The sequence below is a fragment of the Bos javanicus genome, chromosome 2 (assembly GCF_032452875.1).
Source record: "Bos javanicus breed banteng chromosome 2, ARS-OSU_banteng_1.0, whole genome shotgun sequence".
NCBI classification, from domain to species: Eukaryota; Metazoa; Chordata; class Mammalia; order Artiodactyla; family Bovidae; genus Bos; species Bos javanicus.
In genome coordinates, this window is record NC_083869.1 from 46,674,393 (window position 1) to 46,700,865 (window position 26,473).

The 26,473-nt window shown below is 41.4% G+C and overlaps 1 protein-coding gene across 1 annotated transcript in view; it reads right to left on the reverse strand.

The window, feature by feature from the left end:
• Positions 1-26,473, reverse strand: part of LYPD6 (LY6/PLAUR domain containing 6) — a 129,700-nt gene that overhangs the window by 18,868 nt on the left and 84,359 nt on the right. Inside the window, exons 2-3 of the mRNA XM_061438373.1 lie at positions 17,321-17,509; positions 4,217-4,315 (exon numbers count right to left, since the gene is read on the reverse strand). Of these exons, the coding sequence (XP_061294357.1) occupies positions 4,217-4,315; positions 17,321-17,438 (217 nt within the window). The 5' untranslated portion in view covers positions 17,439-17,509. The remainder of the gene's footprint in view (positions 1-4,216; positions 4,316-17,320; positions 17,510-26,473) is intronic.

Here is a 26,473-nt window from a genome sequence, read left to right on the forward strand (position 1 = left end):
AACTGTGGGGCTTGTCTTCAGTTGAGCTGGGGATCACATTTGTATTCCCTGTTTAAACGAGATAACAGATACAGTAAGAGCTGCCAAGGGACACGCTCAGATTTTTCTTTACTTTCCCAGAAAGACAGTGAGCAGCAGAGAAGCTGGAATGAAAAGGATATGTCCCTCTATCTCAAAATTCTGGCCAGACTTTATATCAGCAGAAATTTCCAAGGAAGATTTTGCCCTCAAGGGAGGCACCTGCACTTTATAATTAAGAAGGAACATAAAATCCTTAGCGGCTTAGGTATCTCCCACAGAATAAGCCTTTTAAAAAACTGCAGTGTTTTTGACTTGATATTTAATGTATCTCCCACAGAATAAGCCTTTTAAAAAACTGCAATGTTTTTGACTTGATATTTAATTCTACAAACTCTTAATAAACACTTAAGACAGGCCCTGTCTCAAGGAGATTTTAATCTCTCAGCACAGAGAAAAGTCACAGGCAAATACATGTGCCTCTGAGCACAGAATGCTCAACTCTTGTTTGCCTTCACCAGTTTCTTCAATTGGTCCCTCATATAATATGATCCTTTCCCATTCTGGTTCATAGAGATAAGAAAGTTACATAGATTTATAATGAGCAGTTGATGAAATCAAGGTTATTCCAAAGGAAGTGCTCAGGGACTAAAGCAAGCTGAGGGGTGAACAATGGCGGTCCATGATGGAGGCTGTCCTAAATTCTCATGTCTTGGGAAGGAACATGGTCCCATGAATCTCTAAGTGCCAAAGGCAGTACCAATGCAATTGAGGAGAAAGCACTTTATAACACACATTTCAAAAGTCAGAATGAGAGGAACTTGAAATCCAATCAATCTCCTAAGCAATCTGGGATGTAAGTTTATTCCATAGGGATAAAATTTGATATTTATACAAACTGGGTTTTTTTCCACTTTCAACCAGTTATTTTCATATCAGGTGTTAATTGAACCCTAGTTAAATAGATGACAAAATAAGCCAACAGAAAACAAGGAATGTCTCAGAAGAAACTACTGAGCTGTCCTTACCATGCCTGTTGGTAGTCCTATAGCTGTTTCAATCAAACTAATAAATGGGTGGAAAATGTAGATTTAATGAGTAGTTTTCAGCAGACATATTTTACATTTTGTGGTGCTAGTGATAAAGGACCCACCTGCCAATGCAGGAGATGTAAGAGACTCAGGTTCAATCCCTGGGTCAGGAAGATCCCCTGGAGGAGGGCATGGCAACCCACTCCAGTATTCTTGCCTGGAGAATCCCATGGACAAAGGAGCCTGCTGGGCTACAGTCTACAGGGTTGCAAAGAGTCAGACACGAGTGAAGTGACTTATCATGCACTAGTAATGATGGCATTGTTTTCATTCTTAGAAAAATCTGGAGCAAACCCAGAAAAAAGGTCGATGGTTCATGGGAATCATGGCTGCGCAAGAAAGAATCATCTTTCCTCGGGTTACAGCTCCAGTCCTCACTCCTTACCTGATGCTCAAGACCCCACAAAACAGCATGGCTCCTCTGTTCTGCTCCTACCATTCCCCAGCACATTCTGCTATACCCATTTCAGGTCTTTCAGGGTCCGCTGAGCCCACAAGGGCACACCCCATGCCTCTGCTCCTAGTGACTTCCTAGAAGTCACGCCCCCTTCACTCTTCCGCTCCTTGCTCACCTGTCGGGCTGCAGCCATATCCCCAGCCCATAACACTGTCAGCGGTCACCTCAGCCCCCCAACTGCAATTCTTCCCTTTCAACCCCCATAGCATTTAGTGCCATGCTGCCTTTGGCATTAGCCTTTGTCCTGCTATTTTTGACATTTGATATGTTCAGATTGTATCTCCTTGGCTAAACTGCCGGCTCCTTGAAAGAAGAAACCTGATTCCTATCTTTCACCATATAATCCCCCAAAGGGTTTGGCATAAGTGGTTCTGTGTCATGAACCTCAGGGCATCACTTTCCATTTAATCCTATGAATTTCAGGATTAAAAAGGGAGAAGGAGAAATTGTGTAAAGACCTGTGCTATATCCAGGTATCTGTACTTTAGAAGGATAGATTCTGACCTTGAAAGAAAGCATGACGATGGAACTTTCTTGTGTCCGGAGAGGAATTCAAGCAGAGTTCTAGCGCTCCCTGTCTTCCCTTTGTGTCAGGAATAAACTTGTACACCTCCTGACTCAGACAGGGCCTCTGTGAAATACAGCCCACAGCCCAAGAGAGCACCAGTTCACAAGCCCTCCTTTTCCTCTGCATCGTCTCTGCCAGGGTCATCCTGAGAGAAGCACTGTTGGGTTTCCCATACAGTACCTCTGACCAGCGCCAGTGGTTTCAAAAGCTCATCTGCCAGCTTTGTCCCAGCAGGAACCAGCCCAGAGGTTATTGGCTACACAAGCAAATCATCCTGTTTTTGTCCAAAGTCACTGTTAACAGTGATTCTCCAATTTTGCTGCCTATTCGAACTACTGGGGAAGCTTTCAAAAATTCATATGCCTGGCTGCACCCACACCATCTAAATATGAATCTCTGGGAATGGGCCTAGGCATCAGTGTTTTCCCCTGATTTCAATGTGCTGCCAAGTTTGAGAAGCCATGCTTTAACCAGGTCCATCAGCAACCCACCCAAATTCACTCTAGTAATATTAGAAAATACTGCTGATTCTGGAATGAATGCCTGACTGCAGAAGGCAGTGCAGACAGGACTTCTCTTTGATTACTTGGCTGACTAGACACCTAGCTTGTGATTAAGCTGATCTTCAGTGTTTCCATATTTTCTTCTTCCCTGTGGTCTTTTGAAACTCAACTAACATCAAAGTAAACAAGAATCTAGAAATGACAATACTACATTTTGCTCTCTGAGTGGGGACAGGAGCTCCCAGTGGTTCTTGTGCCTGACTGTTCATTAGAATCAGCTGGGATATTTAAACACACAGATGCAAGGCCCTAACCTCAGAATTGTTGGCTCAGTTGGTCTGGAGCTGTGGTTCTGAATGCCTGACCTCCAGAACAACAGCTTTTGTAACACTGTGGATTGCTTTAGAAATGCAAACTCTCAGGCCCCATCTCAGATCTACTGAATCAGAAACTAGGAAGGAGGGGGAGGTGGAGGTGGGGGCCAAAATCTGTATTTTAATAAGTGCTCCAGCGAATGATGGTCTTGATGAAGTTTGAGAACCACTGGTCCAGGAAGGACACAGGTCCAGATGATTTTGAAAAGACCCACAGGTATTTCTGCTGGGCAGTCTGGGTAGAGACTCCTGCATCACATAAATAGCACTGGCTTGGGGAGATAACACCTGCCCTTCACTGCAATCTCCATGCTCTCCTGATGCCCAGTCCTCCAGGAGAAACAGCGTGCCTTCCACCGGGGTGAGTATAAGAGCTCTTGCATTACATTGAAAAAATAGCAGGTTTGGTGTTGGTATATTCAGTCATTTAAACAAGTGAATTAGATCAGCAGGGAAGTCCATCTTACTATATGCTCAAACATTTGTCAATAAAATACCCCGTCTGTATCATCTCCCCATCAAATGAACTGACTTTCCTTCAAACCTAAAAGAGCCAGTTAACAGTGACTCCATGTAAAAATATAACCATCTTATTTGATTCAATAGGATACAAGAGACCTGAATATGAAACATCTACTTCAGTTTGAAACAGGCCTTTGAGTCAAAATTTCATGCTTCCATAGGGCATCCATCTCATCCTTCAAAGAGAACTTAATAGTTTAAAAAGCTCAGGGTTTTTATTTGTGTGATGATGACACTTAGAATTCTAGCTTTCATGCAGTCTCAGGATAGAAGCCTCTGGCAAGATATGTAATAAATGGGATCTTTATATGAACAGCAATTCATATTTTTACTTAAAGGACGTTCCTATGCAATGACTAATGCTTCCAAGAGTGGATTACAGGCTGGTTTTTCTCTTCTTGTCCAGCGTTTGTTGGGCCTGGGGGTAAAAGAAGTATCACTTATCTCTTTTGGAGCTCCAACGATGCTTTATAAGAAAGGGGATAAGCCTACAGATCAGTTTATAGCTCTGACAGTGGCTGGTGATAAGTTACTGATGTGGCATAAAAGATCTACTAACAGCCTTAGACAAGAGAAGTTAAGACTGCAAGCATGCCTCTCTCATACATGCATCACACATGGTCAACAAGGCATTGCACTCGTGGACAGCTCTGGGCAGTCCAATGTGCCTACTGAGAGTTTACCTCGAGGGCAGTAGATGTCGGGAGCCCATCGGTTGCACTCATAATTGTCTGCTGCCTTTTCGCAGGTGAAGCACTTAAATCCACCAGGATATGGTGTGGCTACAAAAAAATCAAGAGAGAAGATTAAGTTTTTAGATTGAGCATAAAAGCCTACATGGTGAAGTGAGAAGTTTTTTTATTTTTTACTTTTATTTGTATTTCTTATTTTCTTTTATTAAAAATAACAATAAAGGATTATTAGATCACAGATTATTTTCAAAGAGTCTGAAAGTGTTAACTGGCAACTAGCCCTATATTTGAGAATTTGTAAAATGCTGGACAAAACATAAAAAAACAGCAATGTAACAGTGTGGAGCCTGTAGTTTTAGGTGTTATATAGAAATGCACATAGGAATTTAAAAAAATTTTTTTAAAGGATTATCAAAACAGCCTGACAGTTTCTTAAAAAACTAAACATGCAACTATCATATGACTCAGCAACTGCACTCCTGGGCATCTATCCCCGAGAAATGAAAATGTACATTCACACAAAAATCTGTACACAAATGTTCACAGCAACTGTATTTGTAACATTGCCAAACTGGAAACAACCCAGATGTCCTTCGATGGGTGAAGGTTAAACAAACTGCAGTACATCCATACCATGGAACACTAGTCAGCAATAATAATGAATATTAACATAGTCAACAACCTGGGTGAATTTCTAGGAAATTATCCTGAGTGAAAGAAGTCAATTCCCCAAAGGTTATATACTGTATGATTCCATTTATGTAACATCCCATTTATGTAACATTTTTTTACATGAGAAAAGTTTAGAAGGTGGAGAAAAGATTAGTGGTGGTAAGGAGGCTGGGGATGAGAGTGGTAGGAGAGAGAGGGTCAGAGGGACATGGTGTGAATGAGGCCAACAGAAGGAATCTTTGTGCTACTGAAATTGTCTAGTGTCTAGGCTTGGTGGTGGATCCACAAACCTACATGTAATAAAATTATGGAGAACTAAATACACAAAAACACTCATGCAAAAATACACAAACGAACCCGAGTAAAATGGGGAAGTCTGAATAAAACCGGTGGATTAGTGTATTAGCATCACTAACCTGGCTGTGCTATTATTCTACAGCTTTTTAAATGCCACCATTGGGGTAAACTGGGCAAAGTACACATGGAATCTCTACTTATAATTTCTTATAAGTGCTGATGCAGCCATAATAATCTCAGTAAAAATATCGATTAACAAAGGGCACTCTAGGTTTCCTATCACTGACTTTTATATGTCAACTTAAGTAGACATATTAACATGGCAAATATAAATCCTAGGCTCAATCATTAAAACTTTATTGATGTTTGATCATCATTTCTTTAGCTCAATCTAAAGTTTTTATCGGGCTGGACATGACATAACTAAGCATCCCGGGGGATAGTAAGTGTCAGCTAAGAGAATAGTCTTTGTCGCTAAAATACATGCTGCCTGTGCAGAGGTGACCCTCCTAACAAGGCCTGGGAGCCCACAGCCAATGCCAGGGGCAGCGTGCTGAAGGCACGGTTGGGGTGTGGGTGCACTGTGGGATCCTAGCTCCAGCCTCAGGGATTCATGATTCCAGGAAGCTCTTCCTAGCCATCCCCTCCATTCCGCATCCCTGAGCTGCCTCTTCCTGCCTTCTGAAGGGGCTGTCCTCCAGTACGTGTATTCTTTGCCTTGCACTTGTGTTCAGGTGGGATACACCCATGAGAGTCAGGCTCTTAGAGTGCACCACACACCAGGGTCTCCTTGGCATTTAAGGAAGAGGATCCATAAGGAATGTCAGGCGAGGCTGTCTGTCCTATTCCCTGATGTATTTTCATTTGCTGCTTAGTTCTAATCATTTGCTTGCTTTGTTGCTTAGAGTTTTGCCTTTCATAGACAGAACTTGTGTGTGTGTGTGTGTCTGTTCTAATTTGTAAAACTACCTGGCCTCTTTGAAAGCTGCAAACACGCAAACACTTCATCTGCAGCAGCCAACTGTTCTTCCTCGCAGATGGCTGAGCCTGCATGTCCCACTAGCGGAAATAATCATCTCAGGGTAAATTGCTTTGCCCACATGGAACCAATTAAGTATGTTATCAAAAATAAATGAAGGAGGAGGCAGCAGCTTAAGGCCAGAATTATGGGCCAGATATAACTTTGATTTTCACCTTGCCTAGAATAGCTGCCCATCTTGCTTGCAATATTTCACAGAGCTGACTCTGACAATATCCAATAAGCTAACATGATCAAAAGTTATAAACTGTCTAAAAAAGACAGATAACTGGAACATTTAACAGGCCTGTTTGAGAGTTCTATGTTCCTCCTAGTGACTGGTAACTCAAGTTCATAAGCAGAATGATTCTGAGAGCATGGGTTGTCTTAAAAAAATGAGGAATGGAAGGCAGCCTAGCCATAGCCATCCAACCACTACATTCCCAGAGAGAAAATTTCACTCTGGTTAAACATGCTCTCCCTATCATGTAATTATAATAAAGCAGAAGTCAATTGTTTTGTAAAACTACATATAGAAAATTTTTCTATCTTTACATCCTACTGCCTAGATAGGTGGGTTACACTCAAGTAAAAAGATTCTGGTTTAGGTAAGTATACACCTAAAGAATTTAAAATAGATTCTCATATTCCAAAAGGCATTCAATATTCTTACAGACATTTTAACTAGATTATTTTTATAAATACCATCATTAAAAACATACCAAGTATTTTAGGAAATTATCCTGATCGGATACATTAAATATAGTTTTGCTACCTACTTTAAGGTACTCAATATATAAAAAAGTGTAACAGGTAGAACTTTGTAAGATTTGAAGTAGAATTATTAAAGAAGGAGTTTTGGAAAAAAAGATGTAAATGATTTGTCAAAGAAGAGCATTTCTCAAAAAATGATCATATTCACCAAGGTTTATGACTGCCAAGTTAACCATAATACTTCAGCTTGCATGATTAATTCACTAGAGTATCCAATTTTATCTGTCTGTCACAGCAGCCAGTAAGATTTTTAGCTGGAATGCTGGATTAGTTATTTCTGGAAACTTTCCCATCAAAGAGATAAATTAAGAACTTGGAACGAAGACTGATGATCCAGCCATTCCAAAAATAAACTTATTGAGAGCCTAGCACTAGCAAGTTGTAGTGTCCCACATTTGGATTAAGAGAGTCTTAAAATTATCTTTTGCAAGACTAGTGACAATATTAAACACTGCCATTTCTTATATGAGTAGGCCTAGAGTCTGAAATTAACTCAGAGCATATAAAACTTTAAACAGGAATATGAGCTAAAACACTAGGATAGCAACAGACGCTCTGTTTAAAATCATTTAGCTCTGAAAGTGTTTGACAATTAACCAAAGGATCTCATTTTTGGTGAGCTTGGTTTTTGAATCCACAACTTCATATCTGTGTGCATTCTCAACAATGACAGTCTAACATTTACTTTTAGGAACTTGTATTTATATCTTGGCAGGTAGCAGTGATTAGTGAATAATCAAATCCTTTTCAGTGACAAATCTCTGAAAACAGACTCAGCTTTCAGTCAATAATCACAGCACAATGCTATGTAATGGTTAAATTCCCCATCCTGGAAATATTTAGCTAAAAAGCAAGGTCTACAGATGAACAATTATCTCCACTAACTTGCTAACTGATACTGCATCTGATAAAAAAGTTTTTTTTTTTTTTTTAAAAAAGGACAGAAAGAGGTTCCTAAGAGATGTGCTATTTTCTTCTTTGTTACTTCAAAGCATAACAAAGCAAGTAGGGTTTCAAATTGTTGTGGCCCCAGCTGCGAATGAATCTAATTTGGCTCTTGATCACAGAGTTAATAAGCTTAGTACTCTGTATTTCAGGGCATAAGTCCTTGGTCCCACAAGAGAAGGTGATTGTAAAGAAAAAAAGAAAAGCCAAAGTGCCCAGTTACTCCCTGTAATATAATCTGTCCATTAACTTTCCTGGTCAGCCATAGTTCAACCGCCCATAATTCATTTGTAAGGCATCAGAAAAGATTTCGTCTTTGTTTCCATCTCTTGGAAATTTTGCCTGGATACAGGCCTTAAGTTACCAAAACCACGGTGAGAAGAGAGTCTTGTTTTAAAACGTATACTGATGTATAATGTATCCAAACTTTTATTTTTCATTCTTGCTAAATTAATTACCATTGGTTTTAGAAACTGGATGCAAACACAAAATTTCTAGAAATCTAATAAACTGACCTTCTCTGTCCATGAGGCAACAACATGTTGTCAGTATAATTTAATACCACGAATATATTCCTGATAGAAATGCATTTCCTGGGACCTTTCTAAACAGTCTTCATACTCCCTAAAATTTCCCAGGCAAGCATACTGGAGTGGGTAGCTATTCCCTTCTCCAGGGGATCTTCCCAACCCAGGGACTGAACCTCAGTCTCTGTCATTGTAGTCAGATTCTTTATCTCTGAGCCACTAGGGAAGCCCTCTTGTAAAGTAGAATTATGGAAAATTTTCACTGGCTCACTATCTGGGCGTAAACAAGGCACCTGCAGAGATAGAACTCTGGTCCACATGATTAAGAAAAGCTACAGAATATGCAACCAGAGGATTTCTCTGGAAAGGTTTCTATTATAAGGACAGAAAAGAGGCCAAGAACAGGCTGAAGTCACTTAGAATGTTAAATTCTGCTATTATGCATGAGGTCTAACAACCAAATAAGTAGCTCCATGTCTCTTAAAATGAACACCTGCTTTAAAGGTTTTTATTAGGCTTGTGGTACTTTAATTATGGGCTGGGAAGAAATCCATCATTTTTCACATGAAAAAGAAAAAACATATAAATGATGAAAAAGAATGTTATTGAGGACAGTGCCTTAAGTTTGAAAGCCATTAAGTTTATTTCTTTTAAAGGCTTAGAAACTTCAAAGATTATAGGGAACCATAGAGCAAAGGAGATTAGTCATGGGAGGCTGAACTTTGCCAACCCAGGTTCCAGTCCCACACCTTGCTATCTCTGAGGGCTGTTTGGGGTCTTGGAGAAAAGAGTTCGTGTTTGTCTGGTGTAGAAAACGTGTCTTCTCACATCTCAAGCATCACTGTATTTCTCCTTGGGCAGGTTCTGAGCAGTATCTAATATTAATGGAATCAGGCTCACTCACTGACCCCAAGAAAGCTATCTGTGCCTCCATCTACAAAGGGAGGCGATTATATTAATAATTCAAAATCAAAATAATCCCACACTTCCCTCATCTATTTTTTATTATCTATGTTCTATAGAAACCTGCTTATTTGTGGAGAGATAGCTTTATCTAAATTCAGTCTACTAGGTGCTGCTCAAGGGCAGACAACTATGACCATTTAAAAAAATCCAAGTGTAAAAACAAGCAAAAATACACCAAAAACTTCTGAAATAGTGCAGAGAAATGTGAAGTTAACTCTGCTTTAAAGTGTGCAGAATAAACCAAGTTCTGGGCAAGTGGGAAACATGGGCAGGAACTTGAATCCAGCACAAACTTATATTCCTTGTGACCAGTTATGGAGACTCTGAAAGAGAACCCAGGCCAGACCTGTGGGCGAATCAACATATAATGTACCTTACGAACAACTGCCTCTGCCCTTCTCCATATTCCAAAATCACATCAGAAAACTCCATCACTTCTTTCTGTATCAGTCAGTTCAGTCACTCAGTCGTGTCTGACTCTTTGTGACCCCATGGACTTTAAAACACCAGACTTCCCTGTCCATCACCAACTCCCAGAGCCCACTCAAACTCATGTCTACCATGTGGTGATGCCGTCCAACTATCTCATCCTCTGTCGTGCCCTTCTCCTCCCACCTTCAATCTTTCCAAGCATCAGGGTCTTTCCCAATGAGTCAGTTCTTCTCATCAGGTGGCCAAAGAATTGGAGTTTCAGCTTTAGCATCAGTCCTTCCAATGAATATTCAGGACTGATTTCCTTTAGGATTGATAGGTTGGATCTCCCTGCAGTCCAAGGGACTCTCAAGAGTCTTCTCCAACAACACAGTTCAAAAGCATCAGTTTCGTGCTCAGCTTTCTTTATACTCCAACTCTCACATCCACTCACAACTATTGGAAAAACCATAGCTTTGACTAGACAGACCTTTGTTGGCAAAGTAATGTCTCTGCTTTTTAATATGCTGTCTAGGTTGGTCATAACTTTTCTTCCAAGGAGCAAGCGTCTTTTAATTTCATGGCTGCAGTCACTCTCTGCAGTGATTTTGGAACCTAAAAAACTAAAGTCTCTCACTGTTTTCATTGTTTCCCCATCTATTTGCCATGAAGTGATGGGACCGCATGCCACAATCTTAGTTTTCTGAATGTTGAGTTTTAAGCCAACTTTTTCACTCTCCTCTTTCACTTTCATCAAGAGGCTCTTTAGTTCTTCTTCACTTTCTGACAGAAGGGTGGTGTCATCTGCGTATCTGAGGTTACTGATATTTCTCCCGGCTATCTTGATTCCAGCTTGTGCTTCATCCAGCCTGGCATTTTGCAGGATGTACTCTGCATATAAGTTAAATAAGCAGGATGGCAATATGCAGCTTTGACATACTCCTTTCGCGATTTGGAATCAGTCCATTGTTCCATGTCCAGTTTTAACTGTTGCTTCTTGACCTGCATACAGATTTCAAAGGAGGCAGGTCAGGTGGCCTGGTATTCCCATCTCTTGAAGAATTTTCCACAGTTTGTTGTGATCCACACAGTCAAAGGCTTTGCAGTAGTCAATGAAACAAAAGTAGATGTTTTTCTGGAACTCTCTTGCTTTTTTGATGATCCAGCAGATGTTGGCAATTTGATCTCTGGTTCCTCTGCCTTTTCTAAATCCAGCTTGAACATCAGTAAGTCCACAGTTCACAGTTCACATACTATTGAAACCTAGCGTGGAAAATTTTAAGCATTACTTTGCTAGTATGTGAGATGAGTGCAACTGTGCAGTTATATAAACACTCTTTGACATTGCCCCTTCTTTGGGACTGGAATGAAAACTGACCTTTTCTAGTCCTGTGGCCACTGCTGAGTTTTCCAGATATGCTGGCATATTGAGTGCAACACTTTCACAGCATCATCTTTTAAGATTTGAAATAGCTCAACTGGAATTGCATCACCCCCTGTAGCTTTGTTCGTAGTGATGTTTCCTGAGGCCCACTTGACTTCACATTCCAGGACGTCTGGCTCTAAGTGAGTGATCACACCATCGTGGTTATCTGGGTCATGAAGATCTTTTTTGTATAGTTCCTCTGTGTATTCTTGCCACCTCTTCTTAATGTCTTCTGCTTCTTTTAGGTCCATGCCATTTCTGTCCTTTATTGTACCCATCTTTGCATGAAATGTTCCCTTGGTATCTCTAATTTTCTTGAAGAGATCTCTAGTCTTTACCATTCTATTGTTTTCTTCTACTTCTTTTCATTGATCGCTGAGGAAGGCTTTCTTATATCTCCTTGCTATTCTTTAGAACTGTGCATTCAAATGGGTATATCTTTCCTTTTCTCCTTTGCCCTTAGCTTCTCTTCTTTTCTCAGCTATTTATAAGGTCTCCTCAGACAACCATTTTGCCTTTTTGCATTTCTTTCTGTATAGTGAGCTCTTTTTAATCAGGCCATGGCTCTATTCAATTAACATAGGTCAGGTCAGTTCAGTTCAGTCTCTCAGTCATGTCCGACTCTTTGGAACCCTACAGACTGCAGCATGCCAGGCCTCCCTGTCCATCACCAACTCCCAGAGTCTACTCAAACTCATGTCCATTGAAGTTGGTGATGCCTTCCAACCATCTCATCCTCTGTCATTTCCTTCTCCTCCTGCCTTCAATCTTTCCCTGCATCAGAGTCTTTTCAAATGAGTCAGTTCTTTGCATCAGGTAGCCTAAATATTGGAGTTTTAGCTTCAGCAGCAGTCCTTCCAATGAATATTCAGGACTGATTGCTTTTAGGATGGACTGGTTGGATGTCCTTGCAGCCTAAGGGACTCTCAAGAGTCTTCTCCAACACCACAGTTCAAAAGCATCAAGTAACATAGGTCACCTGAGTGGAAATTTTCCATCAATTTCTAAACAGCACAGATGGTTGCCCCTCGTGTGCTATTCAAAGGTCATCCTTCAAAGATCCCATTTTGAAATGGACTTTCCAAATATGGTCCCATTTGGGACTTCCTTGGTATCCCAGTGGTTAAGAATCTGCCTTCCAGTGCAGGGGACATGGGTTTGATCTCTAGTCTGGGAAGATCCCACATGCAGTGGAGCAACTGAGCCCAAGAGCCACAACAACTGAGCCCATGTTCCTAGAGCCCATGCTGTGCTATAAGAGAAGCCACTGGAAAAAAAAAAAAAAACCCAAGTTACAACGAAGAGTAGCCCCCCTTTGTCACAACTAGAGAAAACCTACACACAGCAACAAAGACCCAACACAGCCAAAAAGAAACAAATAAACAGAGGTCCATCCAACACCAGCACTGACACATCATACCTCTGAAGCAGAAGCAGTGGGTAGGTTTGTCTGGTTCTTGATCACTTAAATCAACCCCTTTTAACTTTCCTTCCTACTCTGTGTATAGTCACAGCCTCAGAGAAGGCCAGGCATGGGTCTGTTATGAGGCCTAGTGACTTCTGAGTCTGCCACTGAAGCAGACAAAGAATCCCACAGAAGCTTTAAGTCCTGGCAATCAAACATAAGAGACCGGAACCTAGGCTTTTTTTTTTCTCACTGACTCCAGTTAAAAAAAGCATGGCTGTGACCCCATGAACTGTAGCCCGTCAAGCTCCTCAGTCCATGGACTTCTCCAGGCAAGAATACTGGAATGGATGGTTATTCCCTTCTCCAGGAAATCTTCCTGAGCCAGGGATTGAACCAGGGTCTCCTGCATTGCAAGCAAATTCTTTACCATCTGAGCCATTAGGGAAGCCCTTGGAGAAAATAACACAATGCAATCCTAGAAAACAGAAAAACTACCAAAGCACTCTCTTTTCATGAATGTTACTAAAATAAACTGCCTTGCAAAAACAAGCAGCCAGATAAGCTTTCCACACAATTAACTAGTAGGCATCAGTCTATACTGGTGAGAACAATAAATCTAAAGAAACTACTAGCTGCCAATCAAAAATATATTTGGAGTTAAAAAAATTAGTGATGTATATTTAGCATTCTCAGTTTACTGAGTCAATTACAACAGCATAAATAGTAAGCATCTGATTTCATGTTATGTATGTGCCTCAGTTCAGTTCAGTTCAGTCGCTCAGTCGTGTCCAACTCTTAGCGACCCCATGAATCGCAGCACGCCAGCCTCCCTGTCCATCACCAACTCCCGGAGTTTACTCAGACTCACGTCCATCGAGTCAGTGATGCCATCCAGACTTCTCATCCTCTGTCGTCCCCTTCTCCTCCTGCCCCCAATCCCTCCCAGCATCAGAGTCTTTGCCAATGAGTCAACTCTTCGCATCAGGTGTCCAAGGTACTGGAGTTTCAGCTTTAGCATCATTCCTTCCAAAGAAATCCCAGGGCTGATCTCCTTCAGAATGGACTGGTTGGATCTCCTTGCAGTCCAAGGAACTCTCAAGAGTCTTCTCCAGCACCACAGTTCAAAAGCATACATTCTTCAGCGCTCAGCCTTCTTCACATACCAACTCTCACATCCATACATGACCACAGGAAAAACCATAGCCTTGACTAGATGGACCTTTGTTGGCAAAGTAATATCTCTGCTTTTCAATATGTTATCTAGGTTGAACATAACTTTCCTTCCAAGGAGTAAGCGTCTTTGAATTTCATGGCTGCAGTCACCATCTGCAGTGATTTTGGAGCCTAAAAAAATAAAGTCTGACACTGTTTCCACTGTTTCCCCATCTATCTAACATGAAGTGATGGGATCGGATGCCATGATCTTTGTTTTCTGAATGTTGAGCTTTAAGCCAACTTTTTCACTCTCCTCTTTCACTTTCATCAAGAGGCTTTTTAGTCCCTCTTCACTTTCTGCCATAAGGGTGGTGTCATCTGCATATCTGAGGTTATTGATATTTCTCCCAGCAATCTTGATTCCAGCTTGTGTTTCTTCCAGACCAGTGTTTCTCATGATGTACTCTGCATAGAAGTTAAAGAAGCAGGGTGACAATATACAGCCTTGACGTACTCCTTTTCCTATTTGGAACCAGTCTGTTGTTCCATGTCCAGTTCTAACTGTTGCTTCCTGACCTGCATACAAATTTCTCAAGAGGCAGGTCAGGTGGTCTGGTATTCCCATCTCTTTCAGAATTTTCCACAGTTTATTATGATCCACACAGTCAAAGGCTTTGGCATAGTCAATAAAGCAGAAATAGCTGTTTTTCTGGAACTGCTTTTTTGATGATCCAGCAGATGTTGGATTTGATCTCTGGTTCCTCTGCCTTTTCTAAAACCAGCTTGAACATCAGGAAGTTCATGGTTCACATATTGCTGAAGCCTGGCTTGGAGAATTTTGAGCATTACTTTACTAGCATGTGAGATGAGTGCAATTGTGCGGTAGTTTGAGCATTCTTTGGCATTGCCTTTCTTTGGGATTGGAATGAAAACTGACCTTTTCCAGTCCTGTGGCCACTGCTGAGTTTTCCAAATTTGCTGGCATACTGAGTGCAGCACTTTCACAGCATCATCTTTCAGGATTTGAAATAGCTCAGCTGGAATTCCATCACCTCCACTAGCTTTGTTCGTAGTGATGCTTTCTAAGGCCCACTTGACTTCACATTCCAGGATGTCTAGCTCTAGGTCAGTGATCACACCATCGTGATTATCTGGGACGTGAAGATCGTTTTTCTACAGTTGTTCAGTGTATTCTTTTCACCTCTTCTTGATATCTTCTGCTTCTGTTAGGTCCATACCATTTCTGTCCTTTATCGAGCCCATCTTTGCATGAAATGTTCCCTTGGTATCTCTAATTTTCTTGAAGAGATCTCTAGTCTTTCCCATTCTGTTGTTTTCCTCTATTTCTTTGCATTGATCGCTGAAGAAGGCTTTCTTATCTCTTCTTGCTATTCTTTAGAACTCTGCATTCAGATGCTTATATCTTTCCTTTTCTCCTTTGGTTTTCACTTCTCTTCTTTTCACAGCTATTTGTAAGCCCTCCCCAGACAGCCATTTTGCTTTTTTGCATTTCTTTTCCATGGGGATGGTCTTGATCCCTGTCTCCTGTACAATGTCACGAAGCTCATTCCATAGTTCATCAGGCACTCTGTCTATCAGATCTAGGCCCTTAAATCTATTTCTCATTTCCACTGTATAATCATAAGGGATTTGATTTAGGTTATACCTGAATGGTCTAGTACTTTACAAATATTATTTCTAGTCCACAATACAATACTATAGGGTATACATCATTCTAACCATGCTAGAAATGTAGAGATCAAACTTTAAAAGATTCTCCTCATTATTTACTGAGCATTTACTATGGCTCACAGGCTTCCTAGGTGGCACTAGTGGTAAAGAGCCTGCCTGTTAATGCAGGAGACGCAAGAGACATGGGTTCAATCCCTGGGTCCGGAAGGTCCACTGGAAGAGAAATGGCAACCCACTCCAGTATTCTTGGCTGGGAATGCCATGGACAGAGGAGCCTGATGGGCTACCATCCATAGGGCTGCACAGAGCCGGACATGACTGAAGCGACTCCTCACACATACATGGCTCACAGTGCTAAGTGCTTTGTGTGTGTTCTTTTACTTACTCTTCACAAAGGTAGAGAATTTATTTCAAGTCAGAAGGCTATGAAGTAGCTGACCGAGGTGCTCACCCAAGGTCAGGTAGAGTCCAAGCCCCTGTGCATTGCTTGAACCATCTCTCATTTAACCAGAACATGAAGACATTAAATATTTTAACTATGTGGCATCAAAGGAGTCCAAGTGACTGCCTCTACCTTGCAGGCTGCAAGTTCCTCCAAAGCAAGGACTATGGTTGGTTTGCCTTTACATTTCTCCTGCCTATCACATCCCAACGCCTGACAAACACAGTGCATGCTCAAGAAGTTTGTCAAACAGAACATTTGAAAAGAATGATACACCTTGAGGCAAATGCTAAAAGGTCAGCCCACAGACTAAATACCCGCCTCTCATACCACCAGTATTCTTGTCTGGAGAATTCCATGGACAGAGGAGCCTGGCTGGCTACCATCCATGGGGTCACAAAGAGTCAGACAAGACTGAGCAACTAACACACACTCACCACCACACTGGCAATCCAGTAGAGGGTCAAGCAAATATAAAAGATGAGATAAATACAGAGATGGTGACCAACAGAGGAAGCTAAGCTGCCGTGTTCCCCAAAGTGTGATTCTTAGAATATAGGCAGCAGCAGAATCACCTGAATTCTTGCTGAAAGCAAAAATCCATGGGGACCGCCCCAGATACATGCAGTCAGACACTCCGGGGAAGGGACCTGGGACACACATTATTCTGCACTCTGAAGATAACTCTTAAACACAGGAAACTGAAAGTGATAGGCAATAGGAAGTGGTGAGAGGTAATTATGCTGAAACTGAGAATTAGATGCACAGACAGGAAGGCCAGCTATTATCTTGCTTATAAAGGCCTGATCTTTTACTAACACCTTCCTCTGGGACTCAGTCATTTACTTTGATAACTGACTGAGATCTGGCAGAGTCAGAGAGAAGAGGGCTCAGAATCAGAGCCATGGTGCAGGGAACAGAGCAAACAAGCCAAATATTTTACTTAAAAACAAACACCCTGTAAAAGGGGGAGGTAAACACACACAGCATATTTTGGTGGCATGCACATGTGTGCATACTCGGTCGCTCGCTAAGTCATGTCTGACTCTTTCGCGACCCCATGGACTGTAGCCCACCAGGCTCCTCTGTTCATGGGATTTTCCCGGCAAGAATTCTGGAGTGGGTTGCCATTTCCTCCCCCAGGGGCTCTTCCTGACCCAAGGATCAAAACCTGCATCTCTTGCATTAGCAGGCAGGTTCTTTACCACGAGCGCCACCTGGGAAGCCCAGCATGTACACTCCCAACAATAAGTCACCAGGTTTCCCCCACATGGAAGGCTGCCTACTCCTGGCCAGTTTTCAGCTTTCAAATCTTATTTGAAATCAGGTGACATTTCTGCAGCGAAGAGAAGGGAGTCTTACTTGAAGGATGGAGGTAGATAATGTCTTTCACGGTGAAGTCCCGGGACTGGGCGGCTTTCAGACAGTCAGCCAGAAGACTGAGTAGCAGGAGCCAGGCCAGGGCGGGGCCAGCTTCCATGGCAGACCGAGGCTTCACTCATCCAGGGGACCTGGGAGCGGGAACTCCGGACGATGAAAGAGGATTTGCACCTGAAATACGAAGCCAGAGTCATCTCAGTGTCTACATGGGGAAAGCCACAGAGATTCGGCCCAGCTTATGCTGGCAGGATGAGCTGGGGAGAAACAGGGAGCCCAGGGCGCAAGGATGTGGGTGACAGGGAGAGGAACTTTACAGACTGTAATTTTAGAGCACTTAGAAAATTTCAACCCAAATCCATTCTTAATTAGGTTGCTAAAGCTCCACTGCTAGCAGTCCCTTCTAATATCCAGCAGAGATGATATCAAGAGAGATTGAATTTTAATGAAATCCAGCTATTTTTGCCAGGAGGCCAGGGGATGGCTGCCAGAATCGACAATAAATAAGTAAGGTGCAGAAGCTCAGAAGCATTTCTTTGCTAACAGCGAACGCCAGGGATGAGAGTACAGCCGTACTGGGTCATGCTGCCCATACAAACCTGTACAGGCTAGACTTTCAGATTAGAGAAGAAAAAAGATACGTAGGTAAACTGACCTCTCAAATGAACCAAAATGTGTCTTTATAGCTTGAAATCTCCTTCACACAACTAACATTATTGGCTGCCTATTGTTGAAGTCCTTGGTATGTATCAGCTGATTCTCCTCATAATCATATGAGGTAGGCACCATTACCATCCCACTGTGAGATAACAAGTCCAGCAAATATGTAGAGGAGCTGATTTAAACCCAGGCAGTCTGGTAAAGAAGCTGCATGCAAATGCAGGAGACATAAGATACCTAGATTCAATCCCTGGGTCAGGAAGATCCCCTGGAGGAAGGCATGGCAACCCACTCCAGTATTCACTCTGGGAAAATCCCATGGACAGGAGAGCCTGGTGGGTTACAGTCCACAGGGTCGCAAAGAGTTGGACATGACTGAGTGACTGAGCACACACCCAGTCTGGCCATTGAGACCACAATTAAAATTAGGTGATACTGTGTTCTTCCAAAGACTGATTCACGGTGTATAACAAAACCTGAAGAAATGAGATCAATGTGTCACTGTAACACTAAGTTTTCATCATTCTATCCTTTATTTGGACTCTATTCTTTTCAATTAAATTGATAGCAGTAAAATCTTTACTTACTTACTTAGAATACCATCATTTGAGCACCCATGCAATGGGTCAAGTTAGATATTCACTTTATTTTAACCTGGCTAAAAGATAATTTGGACATTTTGTTCACGAATTCTGATACAAATATTCAATGATTTTTAAAACAGCATAACAAAACAATCCTAAAGTTATTCTGCCAAAACAAACAGAAAACAAGAGTAAATATATTACAAATCAAAATCAATAGAGAAAATCAATATGGATTAATCAGATATTAGAACACAGTACAGAGTAGTATTAATCAAAACAGAATGAGAGAAAGCATAAAAACGACTTCAGAAAATACAACACTCTAGGGAGCTCAGACATAGAACTATTTCACAGTACAAGCAATTTTTCAAAATCACAGAATAGGAAAATATTAAATAATAGTATGATAACTTTATGAAAAACTGTGAAAAAGATTAACTGACACCAAGCAATGCATGATACACTCAAATTAACTCCAAATGGATTGGTGTGTTTTTTTGTTTTAAATAGATGAATTGCTAGAAAATGGAGTAGAACCCTTATCACCATGTAACAGCCTGATGATGCCAGCCTTGCCAATTTCACACTCACTACACCCTCTTCCATTTATAATCTGGTTCCCCCAAACAGGTTTGCATTCAGAAAGGGAAGGAGAGGCTCATTCACTTCATAATGTGACTGCCAGGCACTGTGCTAGGCACTTGGTTAAATAATGTGATGAGAACACAAGTATCAAGGATTTCTTTTCCTCCATGGGTGACAGACACAAACGTTACCTCATCTTAAACGGGGGTAAGAATACTTCCGTGTACATGCACTAGATCGGGTGAGGCAGCATCTGAGGGACAGATTCGCACAGCGCCCCCTGGACCCCCAGGAGGAATCGCGCTGACACCAGTCTCCTCACAATCTGGGCGCAGTTCGAGAGGGATGGTGAGGAAAGCTTTCTGGTTTTATTTTGAATAATTTAACATTAAATATCAACAAGTTGCCAATCTTAAGTTCTTTTTAATCTGAAACTTGATGTCAACACATACCAAACGCTGCAAGTGGCTCATTTTCATTAAAGCAACTTTCAACCACAGTATTCCTTCCAGTTATTGATTTAAATTGCCTCCCTCTGCACAGTCCTTGCATAAGCATCAAGCATTACTTAATGTCATCTGAAATTAACCTTACTTCAACCTCTTTGGCATGGCTACCCAGCCAAGAGCCTTCATTTCACAGCTTGCGTTGACCATGCATGAGTAACACATAGAGGGGAAGAGTGAGACGCCTGAATTTGAAACCTTACTCCAGTACTCTCTTGCTGTGCAATCTTAAGCGAGTTACTTAACAATTCTGTGCTCCAGTTTCCTCATCTGCAAAATGAGGATAAAACTACCAACCTTAAAATTGTACTATGCTGGCTCAGTGATAAGGAATCTGCCTTCCAGTGCAGGAGACATGGTTTGGTCCCTGGTCCAGGAAGATTCCCACGTGCCATGGAGCAACTAAGCCCCTGCACCACAACTAATGAGCCTGTGCTCTAGAGCCTGGGAGCCCCAACTGCTGAGTCCACGTGCCGCAACTATTGAAGCCCGTGCTCTCTAGAATCCCTGTTCCACATCAAGAGAAGCCACCGCAGTGAGAAACCAGAGCACCGCAACTACAGAGTAGCCCCCATTCCCTGCAACCAGAGAAAAGCCCATGCATCAACAAAGACCCAGCACAGTGAAAAGTAAATAAATAAATAAAATTATATTAAAAAGTGTACTACAAGTTGTCCTTAGAGAACAGACTTGGGTTTGCCAAGGGGGAGGGGGTTCTGGGAAGGATGGAGTGGGATGCTGGGGTTAGTAGATGAAAACTATTATATATAGAAAGGATAGAACAGCGAGAATGGGAGGAACAAACCCAAGACAATGAGGGTAAAGGAAAAAGAGAGAACAGGAGGGCGAAATAGACAGAGGTAAGATGAAGCTAGAAAATATAAAGCAATGTGATCCTATGTTACTATGCTGCTCACCACTTCATAACAAGCCACAAAGAGATGATCCCAAGGAGCAGCTGCAGTCAGTGTGGTCCAGGGAGGAAGAAAGGAAGGAGAGTTTATCTGCCTGGTGCCGTTCTGTCTCTTGTCTCCCACCGACCAAGATTCACTCCACAAAGAACTCACTCCTCGACATTTCAGCAGTCAGAGTGGAGGGTCAACCCCATGTGGATGCACCTCTGACCAAGAAAGAGAAAGAAGGCACCAGCCATAGGAATCTAAGATAACACTCAAGGCTTGTCCCTAGTACACATGCTATTAATCCTTGTAAATGCCACAAGCTTTTGTTTCAGGGTTTGTTATTTTTATTTAAAATTTTTTCTATTGAGATGAAATTCATATCACATAAGATTCATCATTTAAAAACAATACAGTTTAGTGGGGGCTCTTAGTATGTTCATAGTACTGGGCAACCACCATCTAGTCTAGAATGTTTCCACCACCCCTGAAAGAAATCCTGCACCCATTAGCAGTCATTCCCAATTCTCTCCTCGCCCCACTCCCTGGCAACTACTAAGCTACTTTCTATCACTATGGATTTGCTTATTGGGAACATTTCATGTAAATGGAATCATACAAGATATAGTCTTTTGTATCTGGCTTCTTTCACCTGGTATAATGTTTTCAAGATTCATCCATGTTGCAATATGAATCAGCACATGATTCATTTTTATCGCTGAGTAACATTTCACTGTTATACCACTCATCATTTGATAGACGTTTGAATGGTTTCCGATTCTGGTCTATTTGTGACTAAGGCTATTATTAACATTCATGTACATTTTTTGTAAAAACATATGTTTTTATTTTTCTTGGGTATATTCTTAGGAGTGGAATTGCTAGATCTTATGGTAACTATAGAAATAGAGGAAAGAAATAGAGGAAAACAACAGAATGGGAAAGACTAGGGATCTCTTCAAGAAAATCAGAGATACCAAAGGAACATTTCATGCAAAGATGGGCTTGATAAAGGACAGAAATGGTATGGACCTAACAGAAGCAGAAGATATTAAGGAGAGGTGGCAAGAATACACTGAACAACTGTACAAAAAAGATCTTCACAACCCAGATAATCACGATGGTGTGATCACTGACCTAGAGCCAGACATCCTGGAATGTGAAGTCAAGTGGGCCTTAGAAAGCATCACTACAAACAAAGCTAGTGGAGGTGATGGAATTCCAGCTGAGCTATTCCAAATCCTGAAAGATAATGCTGTGAAAGTGCTGCACTCAGTATGCCAGCAAATTTGGAAAACTCAGCAGTGGCCACAGGACTGGAAAAGGTCAGTTTTCATTCCAATCCCAAAGAAAGGCAATGCCAAAGAATGCTCAAACTACCGCACAATTGTACTCATCTCACACGCTAGTAAAGTAATGCTCAAAATTCTCCAAGCCAGGCTTCAGCAATATGTGAACCGTGAACTTCCTGATGTTCAAGCTGGTTTTAGAAAAAGCAGAGGAACCAGAGATCAAATCCAACATCCGCTGGATCATCGAAAAAGCAAGAGAGTTCCAGAAAAGCATCTATTTCTGCTTTATTGACTATGCCAAAGCCTTTGACTGTGTGGATCACAATAAACTGTGGAAAATTCTGAAAGAGATGGGAATACCAGACCACCTGATCTGCCTCTTGAGAAATTTGTATGCAGGTCAGGAAGCAACAGTTAGAACTGGACATGGAACAACAGACTGGTTCCAAATAGGAAAAGGAGTACGTCAAGGCTATATATTGTCACCCTGCTTATTTAACTTCTATGCAGAGTACATCATGAGAAACACTGGTCTGGAAGAAACACAAGCTGGAATCAAGATTGCTGGGAGAAATATCAATAACCTCAGATATGCAGATGACACCACCCTTATGGCAGAAAGTGAAGAGGAATTAAAAAGCCTCTTGATGAAAGTGAAAGAGGAGAGTGAAAAAGTTGGCTTAAAGCTCAACATTCAGAAAACGAAGATCATGGTATCCGGTCCCATCACTTCATGGCAAATAGATGGGGAAACAGTGGAAACAGTGTCAGACTTTATTTTTCTGAGCTCCAAAATCACTGCAGGTGGTGACTGCAGCCATGAAATTAAAAGACACTTACTCCTTGGAAGGAAAGTTATGACCAACCTAGATAGCATATTCAAAAGCACCCGAGACATTACTTTGCCAACAAAGGTCCGTCTAGTCAAGGCTATGGTTTTTCCTGTGGTCATGTATGGATGTGAGAGTTGGTATGTGAAGAAGGCTGAGCACCGAAGAACTGATGCTTTTGAACTGTGGTGCTGGAGAAGACTCTTGAGAGTCCCTTGGACTGCAAGGAGATCCAACCAGTCCTGGGATTTCTTTGGAAGGAATGATGCTAAAGCTGAAACTCCAGTACTTTGGCCACCTCATGTGAAGAGCTGACTCACTGGAAAAGACTCTGATGCTAGGAGGGATTGGGGGCAAGAGGAGAAGTGGATGACAGAGGATGAGATGGCTGGATGGCATCAATGACTCGATGGACATGAGTCTGAGTGAACTCTGGGAGTTGGTGATGGACAGGGAGGCCTGGCGTGCTGCGATCCATGGGGTAGCAAAGAGTCGGAGAAGACTGAGCGACTGATGTGATCTGATGGTAACTATGTTTACCTTTTTGAGGAACTTCCAAATGGTTTTCCACTATGACTACACTATTTTACATTCCCATCAGTAAAATTTCTCTGCTTCTTCACTAACTTCACTTACTTTCACCAAAACATTTTATTACAGCCACCTTAGAGAGTATAAAGTGCACTGTGGCTTTGAGTTTCATTTCCCAAATGACTACTGAGTTGAACATATTTTCATGTGCTTACTGGTCATTTGTATATCTTCTTTGGAGTAATATTTATTCAAACACTTCACACACTTTAAATTGAGTTATCTTTTTATTGCTGAGTTATAAGAGTTCTTTCTATATGCTAGACTCTGGACCCTTTTCAGATATATGATTTGCAACTGTTTTCTCCTTTTCTCTGTGCTGACTTTTCACTTTCTTGATGACATATTTTGATAAGCAAAGGTTTTAAATTTTGATGAAGACCACACATTGCTTTCTATAAACAGAGATTGTGTTCCCTTACACAAGTCAAGTGCAACACAGTGCAACACACAAAAAAGATGTGCATACAATGCACAGTAAAAGAGCTCATCTACTTTATAGTAGCCAGAGCTATTTTTCCATCTTTTTTTCCATGAGAAAACAGGATGGGCAGGACTACCTATTAATATCACCAGCTGCTTACATTTCTGCAATAAATCATGAAGCACCACTCACTCTATTAGTATTTTCTAGGAGATGAAAAGTGAAAGATGAGCGGCAGGCATTCACAATTAGTCTAACTGCTACTGAAATATGGGCTCTGCTGACAGGGATGTATCTTTTCTATTCAGATTCTCAGTAGTTTATGGAGCTCTAATCCCTGATCCCCACAAATACCATGCTGGACATACTCATTGATATGAACGGTTATTTCTAGGACTTTGATGCTTTTCCCTAGAGTCCGCTGTGTCTTTGGAATGTTCTAGAGATTTAGAAAAGATGTTGCATCTCCATTTGGTGCACTGCTATTTGAATATGTGCTGAGGATTCATCCCTGACTACAGCTCTCTTATGAAGTACACTCTCATTTTCACAGCTCTGTGACCTTTCATTTGTTATTTATGAGCTTTTGCAAATCTAATACCATTCTGACAGATTTAATTTGTGCTCTAAATTACCTTTGCATGAGTTACTCAACTGCTGGGTTTATTCCAACAGATTACTTGCTACATTCTGAAACAGAAAAAAAAAAGTTAGTTCAAGATCTATTAGACTTCCTCCACTTGGGAGAAAGTTGAAAAGAGTGACATTCTGATTTTTACTCCATGGTACTAGATGGTATTAAGGAGGATTTCTAACTCTAGTCAGAGAGTTAAAGCAACAGAGTCAGAACAGAGATCAAACTTTACAAATCTACATCCTAATTGCTATTTCATATAGAATCCATAAGAGAAGATTACTTCCTATTCCTTAAACTGATTAGTGGATAACAATGAAGCACTTCTGGAAGTTACAGATATATTAACTAAGTACCAAGTGACATGCCTCAATACTAAGTTAATATATAAGCAATTGTAAAGTAGAGAACTAACCCAAATATAAATATTTTTCAATGCTACTTATATTAAAATTTGAACTGCCTTAATACAAGAACAAAATGGAATTCTAAAACCTGAAAGATCATTACAGTTCTTGATCCAATTGTCAATATATATAGATTAGGCTTGGTGCCTTAATGATCTGAAAAAGTTAGTCCAGCTCCCAAAAGTATAAATTAAAGGTATGATGTCACAAAACTAAGTCCACTTAAATATTATAATTCTGACCATAGTACCTGTCTCACAATCTGCAGACTGCCCATAATATGTGGTGGTTTTAAAATATGTCTGCAAATCTGTAGACAGGTCACTGTTACAAAGTGGGATCTACTTCTTCCCTTGATTCTGGGCCAACTTCCTGACCAGTTGACCAGAGTGTGGTGGAAATGACACCATGTGACTTTCAAAGTTGGGTCATAGAAGGTGATTCAACTTCTAGCCAATCCTCTGAAACACTCATGCTGAAGCTGCACAAGCAGTCTGGGTACTTTGGGTGAGATGCTGTGAGAAAGCTCAAGTCGTCCAAACAGAGCAACTGAGAGTTCATGAAGAGAGAGAGCTGCCTGCTGGTCCCTAGCTGCTCCAGCTCCCTCTCCTCCCCTCTACCCCAGTTCCAACCACCGTCCGATTGCCACTACATGGAGACTCCAAGCGAGAACTGCCCAGCCAAGCCCTTCCCATATTCCAGACCCACAGAAACCATGAGATAAATGAAATAATGGTTACTGCTTTATGCCACCAGGTTTTGGGTGGTTTATCATGCAGAAATAGATGTCTGGAACATAAGGAACTGGAGCAGGAGATCTAATTAGGAACTGCAGTTCTGCTCAAGAAGTCCTGCTTTTCACACTGGTTGGCAGGCACAGAAATCCAAATCAAACAAGCTGTAACCCAAATTGCAGGAAAGGGGTGAGGGGCAGAATTTTACTGTCTCACTTGACTGTTCAGCTCAGACACAGCTGGACTTTAATCTCATTATCAGAAATTTCCATCCCTCTGAGAGGACTTCTGCTTTGTCCTCTCTCTTGCCTTTATTCTTACTCAGGTCTTCTCCAACTGTAACCATCAGCAGTTTCAGAAGCATTTCCAGGGAGGCCCTTCCCCATCAGTTCCAGGCAAAGCCTGAAAAAGGAGTGAGCTTCATCTTTCGACCTTAACTGGCCAGGGCTGGGTGACTAGCACATTACTGAGACGAACACATAGCATCAACTTCATGGAAATCACATAGATATATTGGTTTCCCACAGGAAAATCTAGGTGTTACCTGAAGAAGAAAACTGGATGCTGGGCTAGTAGAATTACACCAATGTCCACTACAACAAATAACACAGACTTCTAAGTAACTTCATTAGCCTAGAAGTGCAAAGTAAAATGAATGGAAGCTCACATGAACATTTCGGCAAATGCCAGAAGGTGGAGAGGTTACCTACTGACATGATTTACTTCTGTAAAAATGGAACATTACTCCATTACAACTTTCAAATCAAATATAAGGTTTAAACAGTGAAGACGGTTCATTTGGGCATATGGAATCAGTTTTGCCCTATACTTTCCCCTACTGAATGGAATGGCTCCTCGATTCACACACACCATGCGTTGCTATTGGCAAGCATAATGTTCTTTCATGAGCCATCCTACAGGACATTGTTAATCAGCCCTCTCTGAAAAAGAAGCCCCCAAGAAGTAAAACTCAGGAGCATGTGTAAGTC